The sequence below is a fragment of the Neofelis nebulosa genome, chromosome 2, assembly GCF_028018385.1.
Source record: "Neofelis nebulosa isolate mNeoNeb1 chromosome 2, mNeoNeb1.pri, whole genome shotgun sequence".
NCBI classification, from domain to species: Eukaryota; Metazoa; Chordata; class Mammalia; order Carnivora; family Felidae; genus Neofelis; species Neofelis nebulosa.
In genome coordinates this window covers 208,135,787-208,153,892 of record NC_080783.1, presented here as the reverse complement: position 1 = coordinate 208,153,892, position 18,106 = coordinate 208,135,787, and the positions used below count along the sequence as shown (strand labels likewise).

The 18,106-nt window shown below is 47.1% G+C and overlaps 1 protein-coding gene across 1 annotated transcript in view; it reads left to right on the top strand.

The window, feature by feature from the left end:
• The first annotated feature begins 14,189 nt into the window (after positions 1-14,189).
• MICOS10 (mitochondrial contact site and cristae organizing system subunit 10) overlaps positions 14,190-18,106 on the top strand; it is a 34,322-nt gene continuing 30,405 nt past the window's right edge. The window contains exon 1 of the mRNA XM_058718868.1: positions 14,190-14,351. Within this exon, the coding sequence (XP_058574851.1) occupies positions 14,288-14,351 (64 nt within the window). The 5' untranslated portion in view covers positions 14,190-14,287. The remainder of the gene's footprint in view (positions 14,352-18,106) is intronic.

The following is an 18,106-nucleotide window of genomic DNA, read 5'->3' as shown; positions in this document are numbered from 1 at the left end:
CAGGTACCGTCCCTGGAGCATCAAACGAGCACTTTACAGTTTATAACAGCTCAGCCCTCAGGCTCTCGAGGAGGAAGCTTGCTCGGAATTTCAGATGGGCCGCGGAGGAGATAACGTCAAATTGTCCATCCACCATGATCCTTTCCAGTGATGTGGGCAGCGTATTCAAGCTGGTGCAAGTTCAACTCACCAGAAGCATCCCCCACTTGTCTCGGGAATCCTTCCAGGCCACCTCCTTGGTTTTCCACCCTGCTACTCTTTGTTCATAAATTTCTCAGTCCTCAACTTTCTTTGTTTTGGCTCCATACTATGGCTCCCATCCTCCACCCACCTCTGTGCTGGATGGTCCTCTGGGCTTGACTCACTCTCCCGGCTCTCAGCAACCACACGGATCCGAGTCGTTGCTCGGTCTTTGTGCTGCAATCTCCCACACTGCTCCCACCAGTGAGAAGCAGCCCATCTGTCAGAGCTGCTGGATGCGCCCCGCCTCTCACCAGGACCACGGGGGTCACGGTGGCTGCCAGTTTCAAGATGGCAGAGTAAGGGCATCTCTGCCTGCCCCCCCCCCCCCACCATCGTTAAAAAGCACTCCAAAAGAGGATATGAAAACAAAAGTATTGTTTATTAAACCAGGAGAAAACAGCAGCCCCTGATCACACAGGGATCAGGAAAGAAGAAAGGGCCAAGCACCCCATGAAGGACCAGGCATCCATGTAGACATCAGAGCATTCTCCCAGAAATACCAGACTAGACTGGGAAGACAGAGGGTTCCTCTTCTGCATTTGTTTGTCTGCGGAGCTTAGCATAGGACTAATCAAACGCAAGGGGAACAGTTAGAAATGGTTTTCCTATGTTGCTAAGTGGAGCTGCCTTTATTTCTCTCAGAGAGAGGGCCCCTCCACAACCAGATGCCCAAGAAGAAAACCATGAGCAATAATACCCTGGCCTTGATATTTAGCATTTTGTTGCTTCAAATATTGTTACAAATTCATGGAAATCTGCTCTTTCATTAGCTCAGTCTTAGTCTTTCATTATTTTCACATGAACTTGGTTCCTACGGCAGTCAGGACTTGATAATTACATTTAGCTCTTTGCCAGTATGAGTAAGGAACCAGGTAACAGCCCTGACATTTAATATTTAATTGTTTTTGATCAGCATTAATTAGTCGCAGATGCACACCAGATTCCCATTGAATTAAATACCCTTGGGAACATATTGCGGGCTCAGGGACTCTAACCACATCAAAAAGTAAACGTTCAACTTTAGAAGTTGGGCCCTGGAGACCCAGCCATCCATGGAGAAGAAATTCCAGATGTCTCGCATTCTCCCTCTCTCGTCAGAAGTAAACCTCCTCCTTCCAGCCCCGTGGAGTCTAAAACCTCAGGGTTCTGCGGGGGGGACTTCCAGGCCGCATCCTCTGTCTACACCACCAGTTTCACCCTTTTGCCTGAGTCATTCCCATCTGCCTACCGACATGAGGAATCTCTCTGACCCTAAACACCTGCTCTGGACGCCACCGCCTCTCACGCTATTACCCCTTTTCTTTACTCCTCCGTAGAGAAGAACTCGTTGAAAAGGTGTACACTTACATTTCCAACGCGTCTCCTCCTGGTCAAGCCCGCTGTCTTCGGTCTTTGGCCCCGACCCCTCCAAGGAAACTGTCCTTGTCAAGGTAACCAAAAGAACCACCCTTGGTGCGAAATCCAATGGTCGGGTCTTCGTCTCCCTTCAACCAGTTCCTTCACATCCTCTTTCTTGATGCATTTTTTCCCCTTCATTTGGCTTCCAGGAAACCATTCCTGTTGGATTGCCTCCCACCCACGGGCGTTCCTTCTGATTCTTGTTCGCGGATTCAACCTCCTCTCCTGAGCCTCTGAATGTTACGGCGCTGTGAGCTCAGCGCTCAGTCTTCCTTTCTCCTCTGACGATGCTCGTTCCTTAGGTGATCTCGGAGAAGCACACACATGCATCGAACCCCCCATTTTTATCTCCGGCACCGACCTCTCCCTTGCTTTCTCTGCATTTCCACTTGAATGTTGGCTGAGCCTCGGTGCCTTAGAAATCAGAGACTGAGGGGGCACCTGCGTGGCGTATTTGGTTGAGCCTCCAGCTTCAGCTCAGGTCATGATCTCGTGGTTCGTGACTTTGAGCCCGTGTCAGGCTCTGTGCCGACAGCTTGGAGCCTGGAGCCTGCTTTGGATTCTGTGTCTCTATCTCTCTCTGCCCCTCCCATGCTCATGCTCTCTGTCTCTCTCTCTCAAAAATAAATAAACATTGGGGCGCCTGGGTGGCGCAGTCGGTTAAGCGTCCGACTTCAGCCAGGTCACGATCTCGCGGTCCGTGAGTTCGAGCCCCGCGTCGGGCTCTGGGCTGATGGCTCGGAGCCTGGAGCCTGCTTCCGATTCTGTGTCTCCCTCTCTCTCTGCCCCTCCCCCGTTCATGCTCTGTCTCTCTCTCTGTCCCAAAAATAAATAAAAAACGTTGAAAAAAAAAAAAAAGAAAACAAAAATAAATAAACATTAAAAAAATTAAAAAAAGAAATCAGGCCACACTCACACTTGGGCCCGCTCTATAGGAGAAGCATAATCCCAGGGCGGAGAGAGAGGGAAAAGGGAAATGAGGCAGGGAAGGAGGGAAAGCAAACACAAGGCAGTGTGTTATCTAGCCAGCCACATGTTCACAAGAGAACACGGCTAGTGGCTCAGTCACACGGGAACATTTCCAGAGAGGCTGGGTGTGTGTGTGTTGGGAGGGACCACAGCACCTCAGTGCTGCCTCTCAGGAAGGAGGTTTATTTCTGGCCAGCAGAAGGAAAAAGAATCCTTCTGTTGGCTCCTTCTTATCTCTCGTCCCTCAGTGATAAAAGCTTCGCCCTGCACTCGTGGGTTGTGGTCCCGGCCTTTGTGGACTCCTTAGGATGCCGGCTCTCTCAGCCCTGGTGTAGAACTTAATTTAGGCTTTGAAGTGTTTGCAGGAGCTATAGGCTCAGTGTCTGGACATGTGGGCCCCGTGGGGGCTGCTTATGCAGGTCCTGGTACAGCAGGCGTGATGGAGATGAGCTGGAGCCCAGTCCTTGCACCGGGAGAGACTGGGGCAGCAGTCTCAGCAGGAGGCCACTAGCTGTGGTGGCCACGTCCTTTGAGTGTGCAATCAAGGGGGATGGGGAGGATGAGGGTTGGAGAAATATGGGGCAGCACATGAACTGGGTCTCCTAGGCAGTACAAACTTAAGCTAGCCAGAACCGAATTCCTGTACCTGTTCCTCCACACAAAATCCTTTTTCCTGTTTTGGTGTGTGTGTGTGTGTGTGTGTGTGTGTGTGAGCTTTGATTCCTCTCTTACAACCCTCCTTAAGTCCTCTTTCTTTTTTCCTCCAACCCACATTCCATCTATTAGCAAATCCTCTCAGCTCTACCTTCAAAATATACCCAGAAGTCTCCTTTCCCATAATTCTTAGATGATCACAGCTCTCCGCTTCTGTCTTTGTCCCAGCATTCTATTCTGAACACAACGGTAAGAGTGATGCTTTTCAAACACAAGTGAGATGGTTACTCCTCCCCTCAAGCCTTTAATGTCTTCCTGTCTCACTCAGAGTAAAACCAGGCTTTGCCATGGCCTACAAGGTTCTGGGCTGTCTGCTTAAAAAAAAAATTTTTTTTAACGTTTATTTATTTTTGAGACAGAGAGAGACAGAGCATGAACGGGGGAGGGTCAGAGAGAGAGGGAGACAAAGAATCCAAAACAGGCTCCAGGCTCTGAGCTGTCAGCACAGAGCCCGACGTGGGGCTCGAACTCACGGACTGTGAGATCATGACCTAAGTTGAAGTTGGCCGCTCAACCCACTGAGCCACTCAGGCGCCCCGATGGTTCAACTTTTAATGTTTATTTTTTGAGATAGAGAGAGAGAGAGAGAAAGAGAGCAAGTTGGGGCAGGGCAGATAGAGAAGGAGACACAGAATGTGAAGCAGGCTCCAGGCTCTGAGCTGTCAGCACAGAGCCCCATGCAGGGCTCAAACTCACGAACCATGAGATCATGACCTGAGCAGAAGCCAGGTGCTTAACCGACTGAGCACCCAGGCGCCCCCCTGCTTTTTAAATAAAAATTGTTTAATGTTTATTTTTCTTTAAAAAAAATTTTTTTTAACATTTATTTATTTTTGAGACAGAGAGAGACAGAGCATGAATGGGGGAGGGACAGAGAGAGAGGGAGACACAGAATCCGAAGCAGGCTCCAGGCTCCAAGCTGTCAGCACAGAGCCCGATGTGGGGCTCGAACTCACAAGCTGTGAGATCATGACCTGAGCAGAAGCCAGGCGCTTAACTGACTGAGCACCCAGGCGCCCCCCTGCTTTTTAAATAAAAATTTTTTAATGTTTATTTTTCTTTAAAAAATTTTTTTTAACGTTTATTTATTTTTGAGACAGAGAGAGACAGAGCATGAACGGGGGAGGGTCAGAGAGAGGGAGACACAGAATCTGAAACAGGCTCCAGTCTCTGAGCTGTCAGCACAGAGCCCGACGTGGGGCTCGAACTCATGGACCGTGAGATCATGACCTGAGCCGAAGTCGGACGCTTAACCGACCAAGCCACCCAGGCACCCCCGGGCTGTCTGCTTCCAATTTTATCTCCTGTTTGCATACTCTGTTCCAGCCACACTGTGTCTTTGCAGGACCAAGCAGACTCCTACACCAGGGCCTTTGTACTTGTTCCTCTCTGTGCCTACAAGACTCTCTCCCCGTTATCTGTGTGGCTTCCTTCCTCAGTCCTTCAGAGACTCTAACCTTGTGTTCCACTACTTCTCAGCTGGAGATGGCTCCATGGAGGAAGGGACCGAAGGATGAGAAAGATAGGAAAGCAGGAAGGAAGCAATGGTCCCTTCAGGAGCTTGGTGGAAAGCCCAAAGCACTTGCAGGGATAGTTTGGCCAACAAGGAGACCTTATATATGGGAGAAAGGCCCATGAAAAGAAAGAATTGAAGGGGGAACCGTTTTTGAAAGGCTTTGAACGCTAAGTAAAGGAGAGAGTTGTTTATTCTATAGTCAAAGTCATCCAACTGAGAGTCAAAGTCCGTTCATTTAAGTTTCCATTGAAAAATCTCTTCCAACTGGGACCTCTGAGTCATTGTCTGCTCTGGTGGTATAAACATGGCCACGAAGGAAGCAAGAGAAACCAGCACTGACAAAGGCACAACAAAGCTGAGAAATATATGTGTTCCTGAGAAGAATCTTCTGGGCCCATTCAGGAGGTTGATAGGAGAAGCTAGTCTTCCCCAGAACCACTGTTTGAGAGCTTACATATCCCATGATTGGCAACTGAGGGTTGAAAATGGGATTTCAAAACCAACCCAATAGGGAGAACACGGGAAGTTTGGTGTCCTCTTTGGGTGCTCTTGGGTCAGGCCTACCTGACTCAACCACTTGGCTCTCTTGACAACCGGTGTTGTAAGGTCAAGGAGGTCAGCGACTGTGGGTACCACTGCCCTCTGCTGGAGGGACTGGAGTCCTCCTCAAGACCTGTGCTTGGATCCAAGTCAATGGTTCTTAACTTTCTTTGGATACTGGGTCCCTTTGAGAATATGAGGAAAGCTATGGACTTAGAGAAAACAAGATATGACCTCATACATGAAGACTTGCGTAGAGTTACAAGGATTTGTAGAAAGACCCTCTGAAACCCATCCATCAACCCTCCTGGTAAAAGTATAACTTTTCTTTTTCTTATTTATGTATTCATTTAGATTGTTTTAAATTAAAGCATAGTTGACATACAGCGTTACATTAGTTTCAGGTGCACAACAGAGTGATTTGACAAGTCTATATGCTGTGGTATCTATGCTCACCAGAAGTGTGGCCACCTGTCACCATACAGTGCTATGACAATATCACTGACTACATTTCCTGCGCTCTGCCCTTTATTCTTGTGATTCACTCATTCCATAACGGGAACTCTGCCTCTCCCATTCCCTTCATTCATTTTGCCCGTCCCCCCGACCCCTCCGCTCTGGCAACCACCAGTTTGTTCTCTGCACACATGGGTCTGCTTCTGCTTTTTTGTCTGTTTGTTCGTTCATTGTTTTGTTTAGATTCCACACATAAGTCTAATCATAGGGCCTTTGTCTTTCTCTGACATATTTCGCGTTGCGTAACACTCTCTAGTTCCATCCACGTTGTTTCGATGGCAAGATCTCATTCTTTTTTGGGACTGAGTCATATCCCATTGTGTAAATACCTCACATCTTCTTTATCCACTCGTCTGTGGATGGACACTTGAGTTGCTTGTATGCCTTGGCTCTTGCAAATATGCTACCATAAACATAGGGGTGCATATATCTTTTCAAATGAGCGTTTCTGTTTTCTTTGGGTAAATACCCAGTAGCAGACTGACGACATCATATGGTATTTCGATTTTTAACTTAAAAAAATTATTTTTATTTACTTTTACAGAGAGAGAAAGAGAACATGAGTGGGGGAGGGGCAGAGGGCGAGGGAGAGAGAGAATCCCAAGCGGGCTCTGCGCTGATAGCGCAGAGCCCGATGTGGGGCTTGAACTCACAAACCCTCGAGATCATGACCTGAGCCAAAGTTGGATGCTCAACTGACTGAGCGACCCAGGCGCCCCTATTTTTAATTTTTTAAGGAACCTCCATCCTGTTTTTTTCAGTGGCTATACTGACTTACATTCCCATAAAGGTGTAACATTAGAAGCAGACAGACCTAAGTGCCAGGTCAGGGCTGAGACACCCCACCTCTTTGGCTGTGAGTCAGAAGAGAAATAAAGAAGAGGTTACCCAACATATTTTCTGCCGAGAATGCCTTTTCCCCTCCTTGGATCCCATATTCAGAAATATTTTCTCTACCAAACGGGTTGTGTTGACTAAGAAATCCCACATTTTTTATTAACCAAATGGAACAGACAAGTGATAGCTGGTAACCTCATCATGGCTGAGTTCATCTAATCCAGACAAAAATCAAAGCTAATTCGATATTAAGTTAGCCAGGGGAGCTGTCCTATGGACAAATCCATGGGTTTGGTTGGCCCTTGAGATATCAACACTCGAGCTATAACGATTACGTGTAGCACCAACTGTTATTCTCAAGCTCGCACACTTAAATCCAAACTAATTCAGTGATGGTATCTGTCTCCAATTCACACTCTCTCACAAGTCCCTTTCCATGCCCCTTGAGTGTGTACCTTCAAATGCAGGTAAATGCACCTTTCAATGTATTTTTCCAAGCATTCCCTTAGACTCCAACTTTCTCCGAGGTTAATCCAAACACCTACTGACTGCAAAGCTACACTGAAGTCTGTTCTGGTTGTTACTCTTGAGCCAGGTCCCACCCAAGACCCTCTGGCCTCCAAGGCAGGGCTATGTGAGGGCACAGAGCATCAATTGAGCACCACTTAGTACCCGGTGTGGCTAGTGCTAGAGATGTAAAAAAGGGAAAAAACATCATTCCTGCTCCTCCTCCATTATTTCAAGAAATATTAATTAAATGCCTTCAATGTTATCAGACGCTATGTGACGCACTAGGGATATAGTGACAATGAAATCCCTGCTTTCGTGGAACTTAAGGTCTGGTGGGACAAATAGGGCAGGGGAGGGAGAGGAGAGGAGTAAATGAACAAAGAAGATGTTTGCAATTTTTAAAAATTTAAATTTATTTAGGGGAGAGACAGACACAGTGCGAGTGGGGGAGAGGCAGAGAGAGAGAATTCCAAGCAGGCTCTGCACTGCCAGCACAGAGCCCGATGTGGGGCTTGAACCCACAAAGCCATGAGATCATGACTGAGCCGAAACCAGGAGTTGGAGACGCTTAACCAACTGAGCCACCCAGGCACCCCGTCGTTTGCAAGTTTTGATATGCACTAGAAAGGAAACAGAGAGGGTGATGGGGCCAGAGAGTGAATGGAGGCAAAGCAAGGATCTCTCATGGGATTAGCAGCCAGGGTCCTGGTAGGAAACATGGGGTACGCTCACAGTGGGACACGGAGGGGAGTTTAATACCTTGGAATTAGTAACAGTGGGAGCCATTACCAGCATTATGTCCACCTACAAAAGGAAGAAGGGAGAGCTGATGGGGGGGCCCATTTGGTGAGAGCTGCCACATGTATGTACACAACGACCAATCAGTGGCAGCGTAGACGGGGATCCAGCTCGCGACTTCCAGCGGCATAGACTGGGATCCAGCTCGCAATTTCCAGTCTAGTGCGTTCCCCGTGAGCTTAGTGTCTCGCGTTACCGTAACAAAGTATCTCAGACTGGGTGGCTTAAAACAACAGCACTTTATTCTCAGTGCTAGAGGCTAGAAGTCCAAAATCAAGGTGTCTGCAGGGTTGGCTTCTTCTTGGTGGCTCAGAGGGAGAATCTGTTCCATGCCTGTCTTCTAGTTGCCAGTGATGGCTAGCGGTCCTTGGCGTCCCCTGGCTTGCTGCCACATAAGTCCAATCTCTGCCTTCATCGTCACTCGGCCATCGTCCCCGTGTCTGTTTGTGTCCATATTTCTTCTCTTTTCTTGTTTTTAATGTTTATTTATTTCTGAGAGAGAGAGAGAGAGAGAGAGAGAGTGCAAGTGTGGGAGAGGCCGAGAGAGAGAGGGAGACACAGAATCCGAAGCAGGCTCCAGGCTCTGAGCTGTCAGCACAGAGCCTGATGCGCGGGCTCGAACCTATGAACTTCGAGATCATGGCCTGAGCTGAAGTCAGACGCTTAACTGACTGAGCCACCTAGTCAGCCCCATATTTCTTCTCCTCTTATGAGGACACTAGTCATTGTGGATTTAGGGTCCCCTTTATGATCTAATCTTAACTAGTAACGTCTTCATTGACCCAATTCCAAATAAGGTCGTATCCTGAGGTTTCAGGAAGGACATGAATTTGGGGGGACAGTACAGCACACCTGCTTCTTTCTTCTTTTTCTTTTTTTAAAAAGTTTATTTAATGGGGCGCCTGGGTGGCTCAGTCGGTTAAGCGTCCGACTTCGGCTCAGGTCACGATCTCGCGGTCCGTGTGTTTGAGCCCCGCGTCGGGCTCTGTGCTGACCGCTCAGAGCCTGGAGCCTGTTTCGGATTCTGTGTCTCCCTCTCTCTGACACTCCCCTGTTCATGCTCTGTCTCTCCCTGTCTCAAAAATAAATACAAGCGTTAAATTAAAAAAAAAAAAGTTTATTTAAAACTTTAAAACTAAAAGCCGCCTGACCTGGGGCTCGAACACATGAACCATGAGATCATGACTTGAGCCCAAACCAAGAGTTGGATGCTTAATGGCCGAGCCACCCGGGCACCCCCCCTGCTTCTTTGCAAAGCATTAAGTTTGCAAAATGTCTTTGTCATCTTCTCCTCTTTCTGGGACCCTTTCATGACGTTTGAACCCCCCACTCCTGCTATAGTATGTGTTCAGAACACATGATTGAGTAGCTTCATCACTTGAATAAGCAAGGATTGTCCCAGTAAGATGTCGCTGCACACCTACAAGATGGGCAACAATTTTAGAGTGTAATCACAAATCAACTGTGGGGGAGGATGGAAACTGGTGCGATCACTTTGGGATAAAGGTGTCAGTGTCTCGTAAAGCTGGAGATAAGCACACTCTAGTGCCTTCCTTGGTTACATGTGCTGTAAAAATATGACAGTGTGCATCAGGACACATGTGCAAGAATAAGATGCTTTTTTGGTAATAATCCCCAAGTGGAAACAGCTAAATATCCATGGGGCTGCTTTTGCTGTATCTCAAAGGGGTTGGACTATCGTGTTTTCCGTAGCATATAATGGAATACTGTATAGTAATGAATCAATTATGTACACACAACACAGATGAATCTCAGGGCGCCTGGGTGGCTCAGTCGGTTGGGCATCCGACTTTGGCTCAGGTCATGTTCTCAGGGTTCGTGGTTCAAGCCCCGCCTGGGGCTCTGTGCTGACAGCTTGGAGCCTGGAGCCTGCTTCGGATTCTGTGTCTCCCTCTCTCTCTGACCCTCCCCTGTTCATGCTCTGTCTCTCTCTGTCCCCAAAATAAATAAACGTTAAAACAAAAACAAAAACAAAAACACAGATGAATCTTAAAGCATACTAATGAACAAAAGAAGCCAATACCGTAAAGCAAGATTCCGTCTACATCAAGTTCCAAACTAGGCAAAATTAAACCGTGTGTTTTAAGGATGTAGGATCAGATGACAACACTTAAAGAAAAGCAAGGAAACGAATGACGTACAAGTCAGGATAGTCCTATGCTGGTAGGGAGGTAAGGGATGTGATCTGGCAAAGGGCTCACCCAGGAGTTGGCTTCTGAGGTGCTAGAATGTTCCTTTTACAACAGTTTATTTGTTACATGGCATTTATGCTTTCAGCACTTTTCTGTGTGCTTGTTACATTCCACACAAACACATGTAAAATATGGGGGAAGAGCTCCTGGGCTTTGGAGCTAGACAAAGAAGCTACTTAGTAGCTGTGCTGTTGAGCTCTGGACACATTACCTTTTAAAGGGGCAAAACCAACCCCTCTTGGAGAGGGGAGACTTGAAACAAAAGCGTGTGAATCTCCTTGTAAGAAAGTTCACTTTTAATTACAGGGAAACTGAAAAAAACCTACTGGAATCTAAAAAGGACCTTTATTTATGCAGGTGCTGTGCTGTAAAATATTCTAATCCTCGTTGTTAATGAAGCTGGATTTACAACCTAGTAAACTAAACAAAGAGCTTATGTTTAGTTGAGTAACCAGTTGAGGGTGAAATCTAGTGTGCCTAAGTGACAGTTTTCGCTTTTTTTATTTGTCTTCTATTCAGTGTAAAAAGATGCTGACTCTCTTGCTGTGAAATCACTTTATTCTAAGACACTGTCTTTACCCATCTGAAGTACAAACTTCATCTTTGGGAAACTTGTTTCATATGGTTGGGAGGAATCCTAGCCGAGTGCCAGTTAGGAACCAAGCACTTGTAGTTTGTAGTTATTAAAACATTTTGTCATGACGTTGTTATCCTTTGAAGACCTCCTTACTTTGTGTTTGTGAAACAAGATGTTGTTCCAGGATCATCTCATATTTTCCCTGCTCCAGCCCTGGAGTCTTAGTCAGTTTTCTAAGGAGTCCTAGGTCCCTTAAGTACAGAATGGTATTTGTTTGTTTGTTTGTTTGTTTGTTTTCCCAAGCAGGCTCTGTGCTGTCAGTGCAGAGCCTGAAGTGGGGCTCGAACCCATGAACGAAGAGCTCATGATCTGAGCCGAAATCCAGAGCATGATGCTTAACTGACTGAGCCACCCAGGTGCCCCGAGAATGGTATTTAGAAGCCAAGAGCTAGGCTTGCTTATTGCTACTGATGTGTGTTGTTGCTTTTAGGCTCTCTCAGCAGACAAGATCAGGAAACACACACACACACACACACACACACACACACACACATTTATATCTATCTCTATTAAATTAAACATGAGTTCATTCTGACACATTCAATTCTAATCCAATAGCAAAGAGTTCTTGCAAGGGTTATCCTCTTCCATGTTTGTAACCCCCTTCTCCAGCATTGGGAAATTTATTTTTTTTAAATGTTTATTTATTTATTTTGGGAGAGAGAGGGGGTGGGACAGAGAGAGAATCCCAGCAGGCTCCCCACGGTCAGCTCAGAGGCCGATGCGGGACTCCGTCTCACGGACTGTGAGATCACGACCTGAGCTGAAACCAGGAGTTGGACGTTTAACCGACTGAGCCGCCTAGGCTCATTTCACCCAGGGAATCTACTTTTAATCATTTCAAATATGCTTGTTTATAATTAATGTATTGCTGTTTTTTAAAAATATATATGTTCCACACTTGTATTGGTCTTTGTTCTCCAAGAACTATAAAAACTCCAGACTTTTTATTTATTTTATTCATTCAACCAACATGCATTTATCAAGCAAATGTGTCAGATAATGTTCTAGGGGTGGGGCTACAGCAGTGAACGAAATATTGTGTTGGTAAGGGAACCGTGGAAAGAGGGAGTAATGGATAGAAGGCTAGGAAACAGCAAAGCTGGGATCTGAACTCAGACAGCCTGGCTCCAGAATTCAGGCTAGACCATCTGCCTCTGATTGCTTTTGTAAGTTGCTCTCTGCCTTCTACAAAAGTTTACAACTCTCTTGAATCCAATAAAAATGCCTCTGTCAGTTTCTAAATGTACACAATGCACAGCCTTGTGAATCTCCCACATTTCTTCTCTGAGACTCAGTTTCCAAATTTGGGAAAATGAAGGTAGTCATTTCGACCTGCTGTGAGGATAAATGAAATTATATGAAATGCCTGGGGCTATTTGTGACAGGTCATAGGTATTTAGTGAAGTTGATTTTTTTTTTCTTTTTCAACACGAATGCTATACTATACAATTTCCCCGGAACAGAGAGGGTTTTTTGGTTTTGTTTTTTATTGTTTGTTTGTTTGGTTAACTAGGCTCCACACCCAATGTCGGGACCTGAACTCATCATCCTGAGATCAAGAGTTGTAGGCTTGATTGACTGAGCCAGCCAGGTGCCTCAAGAGAGTTTTTTACTCTAATTCATTCAATCAATCAACCATTCATTTATACATTTATTCATTCTTACATCCATTCAAAAAGCATTTATTGAGAATGCAATATATATCAGGCCCTCTGCTAGGCATTGTGGATACAGCAATGACACAGCCCTCATTCCCAAAGGGCTCACAGTCAAGAGATAAACAAAGAATTACAACACAATCTGATATGTAGCTCAGATGAGAGTTAAAGAAGTGGTTATGGAGGAAGGCTTCCTGAAGGAAGGGGCTTTGTCATAGCAAGGACTGGTACAGCAGTTCTGCTGTTAAAGTTGCCAAGAACAAATGAATAAATTAATGGGTGAATGAATTCCATTCAGTTTACCAAGCACTTCATAGAAGATCCTACTGCCCATGGCATTGTGCTCTGAACAGGGAGTGTGCAGATGGAGAGGGGCAGCTCAGGCCTTTAATGAGCTTCTAGTTTTACTGGCAGACACAAACATCTATAAAGAGATGTTTTGGGGCACCTGGGTGGCTCAGTCAGTGAAGTGTCCCGCTCTTGATTTTGGCTCAGGTCATGATCTCACAGTTCGTGGGGTTGAGCCCCGAGTGGGGCTCCATGCTGACAGCTGCAGTCTGTTTGGGATTCATTCTCTCTCTCTCTCTTTCCCTCTGCCCCTCCCCAGCTTGCACTCCTTCTCAAAATAAACTCAAAAAAAAAAAAAAAAAAAAAAAAAGAGAGAGGGAGAGTGAGAGACAGGATGTTTCAATAGCATGTAGAGAATTCTATAGGGTAGGCAAGCTGCTTTGATAATAAGAAAACAGAGGGGGTTCTAAGCTCTATTAGTAGATGAAGGGGTACTCTAAGGTTTTAATGTAGGCTTCCTAGAATGAACTTCTTGAGTCTTGGATATATTCAGCAGGTGAATAGAAGTCATTGACAGCTTCGAATCAGAGGACTAATATGGTCAAATTTGTATTTGTGGTAGGATGGGGGGTGCAAAGGGGAATGAAAGTCTAAAATCAATGATACCAGCAAGGAGGGTGAATTATGAAAAGGAGGCTTGTGGTGGACGTTTGATCCGGAAACAGAATTTGACAGTGGTTGCAATTCTCAGGGAGAGTATGTAGACAGCAAGGTGAACGGATGTGCTTCTTGGAACCAACACTCTTTAAGCAGCTGGCAGAGAAAAAGCTGGAAGGACACCTAAAGAGGAGAGTCCGGAGCAGAACCTGGGAGTCCGAATGAATAAGGAGAAGACGCAGACAAGGAGGACCAGGAAGGAGGGCGCAGTTGTGCCCAGTGCTGTATAGAGAAAGGTTCCAAAGCATCCGTTCGATCTGGCCTGGGTGACCTATGCCAGAACAGTCTCCGTGTTAGTGGTGCAGGCGGGAGTCCCACTGCAATAAACAGTGAATGAGGGAGTACAAAAAGTGAATGAAGAAACCAAGCGCTGTGCCCTCACTTGCCCTGGGAAATTCCAGGGCCGACGTCGGGAGCTGGTGCGGAGGAAGGGCCTTCCCGACAGGGCTCGGGATGCAGCCTGGGAAGCCTGTCAGCCTCCCAGCCCTCAGGTAGGCGCGGCTCCAAGGTCAGGGTCACCTCGGGCCTCCAGGCAACCCGTCACCTTGACGACCAACTGGAAAAAAAAAAAAACCCGGAAGGGGCGGAAACATTCAGGTTATCTCGCGATATGTTGCAGGCCGGAGCCGGCCTTCCGGGCCTGGAGGCCGAGGCCGGCTCTCGCGAGACTTGCCTGGAATCGAAGCGCGGGGCCCGACCTTAAGGAAAGTGGGAGCTGCGGGTGGGGAACATGTCGGACTCCGAGCTCGGCAGGAAGTGGGACCGGTGCATGGCGGATGCGGTCGTGAAGATAGGTGAGAAGCCTCTTGCTCCTGCAGGCCCCTCCCGGAGCGGAGCGGCCGGCTCCAGGCCCCGCTGACCAGGAGGGCGGGAGGGAAGCCCCTGGGGAGGTCAGGCCGACCGGCCTGGTCCAGCCCCTCCGGCCAGGGACAGCTGCCCGAGCCGGGCGGGGGGTCACTCGGACGGCGGGGGCCCCGGCCGGAGGACCCTGGGCGTCCGCGCGAGGTGGGAGGGGAGGAGTCGCAGCCCCGAGGGAATAGGGGACTGTCGGGCTGGCAGGTGGCTGGAGAGGTGCAGAGCTCATCGAGTAAAAAGCGGTCTGCAGGGCACAACCTGGTGCCTGAGGCTGGAAATTCTCCTCGGGGGCCGCATCTCCCGCACGGGGAGTGGAGCCGGGTCAGGGTCACAATGCTGTCCTGGCGAGACAAGTGCCTTCTAAAGAAGGTCATGGGGAGCGTTTTATAGACAGGCCCTCACGGGAGTTGCTGTCATTCCCGAGTTGTATTTATTTGATTATCTGATTTATTGGCATCAGAGTAGTCTGCGCCCTGAAATTGGAGACATAGTGATCTGGAAAGAGAATAGCCCAGGGAAATAAGAGATTGGACACTTCTTGGTTCTTGATGTAACTACGCGGAGCCTGTTAACATGTGCTCAGTGACGACACAGATTGTGAAGTCACTGCATGGCGGGGAGGGGAAAGACGGAAGCTAATTTATTGAGCGTGTACTAAGTGCCAGACACTGCGCTCGGTGCGCAACTTAATACATTATCTCACACCGGTAGTGCAACGGGGAGGCAGGTGAACGAATTGGTTCAGGGTCTAATAAATGACAACGTTTCTAATAAGTAGCAAAGTTGGAAACTGAACTCAGGTTTTCTGGCTTCAAGCCCCATGCTCGCTCTTTGATACTAATTCTTACTATCCAGATTTGATATTTTTGTATGGAAAATTTAAGAGGATTTAAGATTGTGCCCATTGAATGAAAATGTTGAAAGAGATTTAAGATTATAAGCACCATGAGAACAGAGATGCTTTCTGGTTTATTCATTGCTGTATCTCCTGCCCCTTTCTAGGTTTTCCAGTGCTTAATAAAAATTGTTGAGAATAAGTTAATAAGTGGAGTACTACTTACTTGATCAAAGCTGTCACTTCACCCTTGAATTTACTTACCAGCTGTGTGATTTGGGGCAAGTTGTTTAACCCTCTCGCTCTCTTGTTTCCTCATTTGTAAATGGACAAGAGTAATTATTACTATCTCACAGAGTTATTAAGACTGCGAGTTAGTCTAAGTAAAGGCTTGAGTATGAGCCACTGAAGAATGAGTTATTCTGTAAGCGAGCCAAGAAATACAGTTTTTGTGATTGTAAACAGCTCACATTTAGGGGCGAAGATGTAACCGTGGATATCCTATGGCCACAATAAGGGAGGTGTGTGGGTGGCTTAGTGGGTTACGTGTCCAATTCTTGATCTCAGCTCAGGTGATGATCTCCCAGTTCATGGGATTGAGCCCTGAGTCGGGCTCTGTGCACACAGCATGGAGCCTGCTTGGAATTCTCTCTCTCCCTCTCTCTCTGCCCCCCCCCCCCCCCAGCTTAGACGCACTCTCTCTCTCTCTCTCTTCCTCTAAATAAATAAATAAAAAAACCAAGCCACAATAAGTACTACAAAGTATGATGGCAGTAGTTAAGAGGGGGAGGCAGACAGCTGAGTTGGAAATTACCAACTCTCGCCCTTCACCCCCATCCTCTACTTTTGTAGCTTTGGGTAGGCTCGCTTCCTTCACTGTGAAATGGAGATTAAAGGGGCGCCTGGGTGGCTCAGTCGGTTGACCGTCCGACTTCGGCTCAGGTCATGATCTCACGGTCCATGGGTTCGAGCCCCGCGTCGGGCTCTGTGCTGATGGCTCGGAGCCTGGAGCCTGCTTCCGATTCTGTGTCTCCCTCTCTCTCTGCCCCTCCCCCGTTCATGCTCTGTCTCTCTCTGTCGCAAAAATAAATAAATGTTAAAAAAAAAAAAAGAAATGGAGATTAAAAAAAAAAACCCAAACAGATTTACCTAAAAGGATTAGGAAGATTGAAGGATAGTGAAGTAATCAGATACTCAGCCCAGTGCCTGGCACTTCCTCAGTCAGCAGAGGGTAGTAGCAGTCACTGTTGGTATTGATATTGTTGTGCTGCTCAGGATCACCTGAGGCAGTGAGTAGCGTCACTGTCATTCATGAGGTGGGACACTGGTGGGGGGTGGGGGATACAAGGGTGAAACAGTTAAATGGGGGCACAGTGATACACGATTACAGATAAAAGTTAAAATGAGTGGCTCAGGCTCCTTGTGCTGTAGAGCTGTTATAAAGCACGTAAGTGCAGTGATGGGCTGAGGCCATCCAGCGAGAGTTTGCAAGGAAAATGGGCTTTCACCTGACCTTTGGAGAATGACTTGGACTTGGATAGGCCGGGAGGGTGGGAGAATTTGAACAGAGGCCCAGTTGAACTTTTATAGAGCAGGACACTGAAGCGTGGAGAGGTTAAGAAGCTAGGTGTGGAGGAGCAGGGGTTAGAACGCAGCTATTCTGAAGTCAGCATCCCTCCTCCCTGAAGAAGGGTGGTTTAGGTGGAGTTAGAATTGTGAAATGTTTTAGAGAAATTCCACTTTGCCTTAAAGGCTTTTGAGTTGCCTTTGGCTTTTTCACATGCATTCTGCATATTCCACACAGGCTGTCTTAAAAATCTTGTTACTTTCTGCCTCTAGGGCTCGTTAGTTCTAGGCTGGTGTAGAATCATGGGATGGTTTTAAGCAACAAATAATTATTGGGTTCCAGGCCAGTCAGTGGGCAAATGGAGAAGCAGAAGGCATTTCATTTGCCTCAACAGGGAATTGATGTGATATCAATGGAATTTTGGTATGATTGTTCTGGCAGTGTTTTATAAAGAACAGATCAGGAGTCGAGGAAGCCAACGGTGCTGTGAGTGTGGAGCAGTGAACGCCTGCACTGTTAGACCAGAAAGGAATGAGTATATTTGAGAAACTTCACACTTTGTTCCCCATTTATAAAATGGAGACAGTAATTCCCACCTCCTCTAGGCTAGAACAGTGCCAAATTCATAGCAGGAACCCAGTAAATGCTGTTTTCTTCATCTTTCTCTCCAAATGGTTAACTTTGCCTTATTCCATTTCTTGCAAAGAAGACTCCAAGGTTAGAATGTGGTTAAGGGGTGATTCATTGATCAGAACTTGGAAGTAAAAAGTAACAAGACTCATAACTGATCACGGGGGTGGCAGGAGAGAGAGCAGTGAGAGCAAAGATCGTGATTCTGGTTGCTTTTCTGCTTACATGGCTGAACTGTTTGAGAATGATCATGCAGTTGAGAAGGAGGCTTTACTTTTGCAGAAGAAACTGAGTTCAGATCTGCAGGGCACAGTCCCTTTAGCAGGGGGACTTAGAGAAAGGGCGTAAGAGGGATGAAGCACCAAAGCACTTGGGGAGGCTTTAGTCTGAGAGATCTTTGAGACGGTGCAGATGCACACACTCTGTAGTGAGTGTAGGTTCCTATTCCCGTAGGCAGTGAGGTTATGGAACTCTAAACCTCTTTGGCTGCTTGCTTCCTGGTCCTGCAGAACAGAGGTGGAGACTCAGAGTGGCAGCCTGCGGTAAGATAGGTTTTATAGCAGATGCAGGCAGGGAAGAAGGGCCAACAATGGGCTTTCAGCTGGATCTTGGTAATGTCATGCTCTGGCTTGACCGAGACGGAAGGGAAGCCAGGGTGAATG